Here is a 7,958-nt window from a genome sequence, read left to right as displayed (position 1 = left end):
GAACCTGGACTGGCAACTCGTTTCATACATGATATTTTACATGTTTCAATGCCATTCTCCCAAATCTTCCCACCCTCTCCCTCTCCCACAGAGTCCATAAGACTGTTCCATACATCAGTGTCTCTTTTGCTGTCTCGAACACAGGGTTATTGTTATCATCTTTCTAAATTCCATATATATGCGTTAGTATACTGTATTGGTGTTTTTCCTTCTGGCTTACTTCACTCTGTATAATAGGCTCCAGTTTCATCCACCTCATTAGAACTGATTCAAATGAATTCTTTTTAATGGCTGAGTAATACTCCATTGTGTATATGTACCACTGCTTTCTTATCCATTCATCTGCTGATGGACATCTAGGTGGCTTCCATGTCCTGGCTATTATAAACAGTGCTGCGATGAACATTGGGGTACATGTGTCTCTTTCCCTTCTGGTTTCCTCAGTGTGTATGCCCAGCAGTGGGATTGCTGGATCATAAGGCAGTTCTATTTCCAGTTTTTTAAGGAATCTCCACACTGTTCTCCATAGTGGCTGTACTAGTTTGCATTCCTTCTAATTTAAAATAACAGGGAGAAATTAAGGAAACTGTATATGAAGGACAAATCCTGAAAAACAAAAATTTTGAGTCATACAGTGAATATATTTTAAATTTTGGTCACATTTCCCTCCAAAAAGTTCCACAACTTTCTTCATTAATGTTACCTTTCCCTCTGTTCTTAGCACCAAAGCTGTGTACTGTGCTGCTAACCTAGTTCTTCAAACCAGACTTTATAAATATAAAGTGTAGAATGGCAACCCACTTCAGTGTTCTTCCTTGGAGAATCCCAGGGACAGGGAAGCCTGGTGGGCTACCGTCTATGGGGTCGCACAGAGTCGGACACGACTGAATCGACTTAGCAGCAGCAGCAGCAGCAACACTCTTTCATGTCTCCAGTGTGATGATATATGTCAGCGTCAACTGAGAGAAGAGGAACATGCCCTTGTCTATCTTTTCATCCAAGGTGACCCAATGGCTACCTTTCAAACATTCTAGATCCTCAAGAACACAGAGCTAGTGATCCCACCAAATAAAGACCTGGGGAACTGTATTAACTATTCACAAGCCATTATAGAACCAAGGCAGTTCTCATGCTATTTCAATGTGCACACATGAGAGATATATGATCCTTCAGAACTCGCTGGACCTGTTACTAACTTGACTCTGTAACACTCTGAGACATCAGCAGTATTTTTAAGGGGAATTGTGAAATTCTCAAAAGATTGGTATAATGAAATTAATTTGAATTCATCTTCTCCTCAAAGCTAATCTGATAGCTTACGACATACTTGGTGAGAGAAGGAGCTGTATTATGGCATTAAACAGAACAACACCTAAATTTAAAGATGCCAGATTTTCTAAAATGAAAATCTTGTCATCTCTTCCTTGCTTTCCATCCCTATATATTTCCTTCTCACCTATGGGATCAAGTTCAACATCTTTAGCATATCTAAGTTCCTGCATGTTTAAGTTCATCTCCTTTGAGGAGCTCCACACTCACTGTGCATTCAGTCATATATTAGGAATGTTCTACATGCTCCTTTTACTGTTTGTAACATCACCAACCACCATCATTCCCTTACTTCCAACTTCTCATTCAACACTCACCTGAAATATCAGCTTCTCTGAGAACACTTCTCTGGCACTTCCCACCTACACACCCCAAACCTGTACTCTTAGTCCAACACTGCTCTGTGCTCTGGCACCTTATGCATTCCTCTCTCTCAGCAATTGTTTTTTGTTTTTTTTGGTTTTTTTGGAATTGTTAACACATCTGTGGCCCCATAAGTCATGAGTTCCTCCAGAACAAGGATTCTATCATATTCACCTATGCATCATCAATGTCAAATGTACTACTTAGAACATAATTAAAAGTTTAAGAAGCCCTTTCAGGCCTCGTAGTTCTTCGTATAAAAAGCCATATCCTCTGGTCTATATACCACCATCAGCAAGACTAAAGAGGGGGCTGCAAACTCTGTCATCTCCTAATAAGTTACCCTCTTCCCCTTCCCTACCAACCCCTTTCTACAACCATCAGTGTGGGAAACATCAATACAATTCCACTGTGCTATTTTTCTCAAAGTGGTCCTGACCTGACTTCACTGGCACCCCTCCTTATCTCTTTTGCCACTTCAAGGTTTTTAGCCCTCTCTCTTCTCTAAAAGCTATGCTTTGAATTTCAGCCTTCCTTCAGAGGAAGAGGAAGAGAGAATAAAGAAAACACAGTAAGTCATTTTTCTAAAGTTACTTATGAAAGCTCTTAATCTCCTAATCTTAATTTACCAAACTTCCACCCACTCTCATTACAAAGGAGGACACAGGAAGCCAAGAGCTACACTGTCTAATATGGTAATCACTAGCTACATGTAGCTACATGTGGCTACTGAGCACCCAAAATGTGAATCCAAGCTGAAATATGCTGTTAATATATATAAAATTCACCCCAGTTTGCAGGATGAAAAAAAATGAATGCAAGATATCTGGCTAATAATTTTATATTGACTACATGTTGAAATGATGTTTTAGGCTAATAGATTATTAAAATTAAATTTACTATTTCTTTTTAATGTGGTAACTAGAAAAATGTACCCTATACATGTCACTTGCATGTGTGGCCCCCCTATTTCTATTGGACAGCTGTGCTTTAGCTGTCCAATAGAATAGAAACAGAGGAGGTGCTCTCTTCCTCCTTGAACTCATACACATCAGAACTGTGGCTAACAGTGGAGGAGGTTGAATCCAGTTGGCTCAGGTAGGAAGTATTTCTGAGATTCAGCACAGGCTCTGCCTGGTATACCTGAAGAGTGGGTAACACTGGGCAGCCTCAGAGAAAAATTCCTTCAGGTGTCAAGGGTTTGCACATCTCAAGTGGACTTGACCTTACACATCTACCTCATATCCAAAATTATTCCTTTCTTTAAAGTTATTCCTGGTCAGATAGTGCAGTTTCTAACAATTATGGGCACAAAGGGTGAAAGAAATTCCTGAGGTGGAAATGTACATTTGGAAGAAGAGGAGAGACTTCCTTGCTCTGTCCTCCAAGGTGCCCTTTTGTTTTGCTCTTTGATGACAAAAGGGCACCTTGGAGGACAGAGCACAGTTGGAGTTGGGGAGTGGAGAAGTAGTCATGATTTCAAGGGGAATAGCCTACCCTTCGGGCTTCCCAGGTGGAACTAGTGGTAAAGAACCCTCCTGCCAATGCAGGAGACATCAAAAAATGGGTTCAGTCCCTGGATCAGGAAGATCCTGTGGAGGAGGGCATGGTAACCCACTCCAGTATTCTTGCCTGGAGAATCCCATGGACAGAGGAGCCTGGTGGACACGACTGAGGCAACTTAGCATGCAGGCATGCATCCTACCCTTCGTAGCTTTTACTACTGAGAAAAAGTTGTAACAGCAACATCATGGATGAAAATAAAATGCACACCCAGACAAGGTTACAGCTGCAGAGACTGCCAGAAAAAGTGTACAGTGGAAATGTGAAACAATAATAATAAAATACAGAAAAATTGACACTGGTAGTATGCCTTGCATTTTTAAGTTATTTTTAACTATGGTAAGATACACATAATGTGACATTACAATGAATTTTTTAAGTGTACAGTTCTGTGGCATTAAATACATTCACATTGTTGAGCAACCACTACCACCATTCAATCTATAATTTTTTCTTCCAAAACTGAAACTCTATATTCATTACACAATAATTCCCCATTTCCCTACCCCAAGCTAGTGGTGACCACCATTCTACTTTCTGTCTCTATCAATTTGACTACTCCAGGAAACTTATATAAATGGAATCATACAGTATTTGTCATTTTGTGACTGGTCCATCCATGTTTCAGCATGTTTCAGAATTTCCACTCTTTATTAGGTTGAATAAATATCACACTGTGTGTATATCACATTTTTTTCATTCATTCATCCATTGATGAGCACTGCTTTCATCTTTTGATCATACTTTGGTATGATCAAACACTTTACAAATATTTTTAAATGATCTCTCATTTGGTCCATATGGGCTCTTAATCACTTCAGTCATGTCCAATACTGTGCAAGTCTATGGACTGTAGCATGCTAGGCTCCTCTCTCCATGGGATTCTCTAGCAAGTATACTGTAGTGAGTTGCCATTTCCTTCTCTAAGGTATCTTCCCAACCTAGAGACTGAACCTTTGTCTCTTACATATCCTGCGTTGGCAGGCAGGTTCTTTACCACTAGTGCCACCTGGGTAGCCACTGATCCACATAAAACCCCCAAAAAATATTCTTTTAAAAATTTGGAGTGAAAGTTTCTTGCTGAGGCAGAACCAGAAGACAGTCCTCCTCAATTTTGTCCAACAGATAATTATTATGATTTTCATAAGACAAGAAAATGTAGGGGAGTATAGCCAAAAAATTCTCCTCTTGATTTGTACTTATGCAGACCTCTTTTGAAGTCCAAAACCTGGTTTAAATAGGCATTTTTTCTTTATATAAAATAAGAGAATTATAATTTAAAAGATAAGAACCATAAAATTCATAGAAGAAAACACAGGCAGAACACTCTTATCACAAATCATAGAAGCATCTTTTGGGGATCTGTAACTTACAGCAAAGGAAACAAAAGCAAAAATAAATAAATAGGACCTAATTAAACATAAAACTTTTGTATAGCAAAGGAAACCATCAACAAAAGATAAACACAACCTACTGAGCCAGAGAAAATATTTGCAAATGATACGACCAACAAAGCCATTAAAATCCAAAATATATAAACAGCTCATACAACTCAACCTTAAAATATATCAACCTGATTAAAAATGGACAGAAGACCTGAATAGATGTTTTTCCAAGATGATATATAGGTGGCCAACAAGCAGATGAAAAGAAACTCAACGCCACTAATCATCAGAGAAAGGCAAATCAAAAACAAAATGCCCATCATCAAAAAGTCTAGAAACACCAAATGTTGGTGAACATATAGACAAAAAAAACCTTTGCCCGCTGTTGGTGGGAATGTAAATTGGTGCAACCACTTTGGAAAACACTTTGAACTAAAAGTAGAACTACCATATCATCCAGCAATTCCATTCCTTGGTATATATTTGATGAAAAAGAAAATGCTAATTAGAAAATATATACACAACCCAATGTTCATAGCAGCATTTTTTCAATAGCCAAGATGTAGAAGCAACCTTAGTGTCTATCAACAGATGAATGGATAAAGAAGACGAGTATTCTATGTATACATATACATAAAATGTGTGCATGCTGCGTGTTCAGTCAATCATGTCTGACTCTTTGCAACCCTATGGACTGTAGCCCACCAAGCTCCTCTGTCCCTAGGATTCTCCAGTCAAGAATATTGGAGTGGGTTGCCATTTCCTCCTCCAGGAGATTATCCTGACCCAGGTACTCAGTCTGCATCTCCTACATCTCCTGCATTGCCAGGAAGATCCTTTAGCACTGAGCCACCTGGGATTCCCTAATGGAATATTACTCAACCATAAAAAATAATGAAATCCTGCCATTTGCTACAACATGGATGGACTGGGGGGTATTATGCTCAGTATAATAAGTCAGACAGAGAGAGACAAATACTGTATGTTATCACCTGTATGTGGAATCTCAAAACAAGCAAATAAATATAACAAAACAGAAACAGACTCAGAGATACAGAGAACAAACTAGTGGTTACCAGTAGAGAGAAGGGAGGGGAGACAGACACAAAAGGAGATTAAGACATACCAACTATTATGTATTAAATAAATAAGCTACAAAGACACATTGCACAACATAGGGAACTATAGCCATTATTTTATAATAACTGTAAATTGAGCATTATCTATAAAAATATTGAATTACTATTTTATATAGCTAAAATGAATATAAAACTGTATATCAATCTTACTTTGATAATAAAGTATGATTGGGAGAAAAGAAACTGCTGAAATTCGTACTTGGCAACAATAAGAAATGATAAATTTTGGTACAATTTTTATTGATAATAATATATTACCAACATTGTAATAAAATACGTATTGAGTGCCAGGCACTGTTACAAATGTTTTCATATATTAACTCACTCAATCTCAAACACTGTATGATGGAGATATGATTTAACTTGGTCATCTCCAGTTAAAATTAGGAAAACAGATAAATATCAACTTAAATAACTAGTCACTCAATCAGTAAATAATAGAGAAGACAGAATTTTAAGAAATTCTCCTCTGGAAACATTTATTTTAGATCTAGTAACATTTATTACTTTTAAGTATAATTTTCCTTGACTCTTTACAACAGTCCTCAAAAGGAACTTTAGCTCACCAAAGTGTCTCCCATTCAGGAGTTATTTCTAAAGTTTACACATAATTTTCTTCAGAGCAACCTTCATCTCCTTATTCCTGAGGCTGTAGATCAGAGGATTTAAAAGTGGAGTTGCAATTGAGTACAACATGGTCAAGAACTTCTGCAGCCCAGGCTGACTGGCTACCCCTGGGCTTACATACATCACTGTGACTGAGCCGTAAAATAGGAACACAACTATCAGGTGGGAGGTACATGTGGAGAAGGCTTTTCTCCTACTTGAACCTTTGGGAACCTGAACCACAGCTCGAAGTACCAGAGTGTAGGACACAAGAATGTAGAACAAAGTGATGAATGTTATCACAGCACTGAACATGCTACAAGTCAGAGCTGTCTTGGGGACAGGGACACATGATATGGCCAGCATTGCCCCAAGATCACAGAGGTAGTGATCAATGACGTTTGAACCACAGAATGGAACTTGGGAGATAAGAGCAGCAGGTGTGACTAACCATAAGAATCCACCCACCCAGGAAGCAGACACAAGGGTTCCACAGACTTTCCTGGTCATTATGGTTGGGTAGTGCAATGGACGGCAGATGGCAACATATCTGTCAAATGCCATGAGGGCCAGGAAGAAGAGTTCTGTGGCACAAAGAGAGAGGAAGATGTAGAACTGTAGGATACAGCCATGATAGGAGATCGTCTTGGTCTTGGATAGGAAGTTGAACAACATGCTGGGCACATTGGAATTGATGTAGCAGATCTCCAGGAATGAGAAGTTGGCCAATAAAATATACATGGGAGTGTGGAGTTGCTGGTCCCACCACACAGCACAGATAATAGCACTGTTGCCCAACAAGGTCAAGATGTAAATGATGGAGAAGAAAACAAAAAGGAGAATCTCTATTTCTTGGCTACACAGGAAACCCAGCAGGATAAATTCATGAAAGTTAGCAGTGACACTCTTGTTATGCAAAACATGCATTTTCCTCTAACCTATAATGTGCACAGACATAATCAGAAGTGCATATTGAGAGTCTATTTTATTCAGTTTTTCTTGCCTCAATTTCTCATTGGAAGTAAGTGGCATTATAAGTAGAGAATAAACTGGAATATCAGTATTTAGTCAATATGAAGAATTTTTCTCAAAATAGCATTGACATAAGACAGAATAACACCATTGATAATTTACTTTAAATATTACTTCACTTTAAATAGTTCTTCTAGAATATTTTCTTCCAATTTTAGCCTGTAAGAAAAATAGAGATAAAAAGGAATCATTAAACACCTTAACAAGCCACCTTTGTTTAACTCAAGTAGCACTAATAAGCTTCAGAAATGTAGTCACACCATTAAGCTGGACTTGAATTATCTCACTGCCTACTCCATCATTTTGATCGTCATCACAAGGTCCATAAGCTCTCCTCCCTATTTAACTACATTACTATAGACTCTTGGTAGATCACGATAATAATGCATACCTCTAAATAAACACACTAATTTATTTATGTTTCCATTTTTTAAAAACTTATATTCCCAGTTGATTCCAGTGTGAAAAATACACCTTGCTTTAAGAATTACTGTTATGTTACATGGGTATGGACTTCCATGATAGCTCAGTTGGTAAAAAA

General features: G+C 38.1%; 1 protein-coding gene across 1 annotated transcript; it reads right to left on the bottom strand.

Annotated features, from left to right (window-relative positions):
• Positions 1-6,373: 6,373 nt before the first annotated feature.
• On the bottom strand, positions 6,374-7,312 carry LOC113899429 (olfactory receptor 11G2-like). Its single transcript, XM_027552789.1, has one exon. The coding sequence runs from the start codon at positions 7,310-7,312 to the stop codon at positions 6,374-6,376; it is 939 nt and encodes a 312-aa protein (XP_027408590.1).
• Between the last annotated feature and the right edge of the window lie 646 nt (positions 7,313-7,958).

This window comes from Bos indicus x Bos taurus, chromosome 10 (genome assembly GCF_003369695.1).
Source record: "Bos indicus x Bos taurus breed Angus x Brahman F1 hybrid chromosome 10, Bos_hybrid_MaternalHap_v2.0, whole genome shotgun sequence".
NCBI classification, from domain to species: domain Eukaryota; kingdom Metazoa; phylum Chordata; class Mammalia; order Artiodactyla; family Bovidae; genus Bos; species Bos indicus x Bos taurus.
Note: the sequence above shows the minus strand (reverse complement) of the source record. Positions and strands in the feature narration are given on the sequence as shown.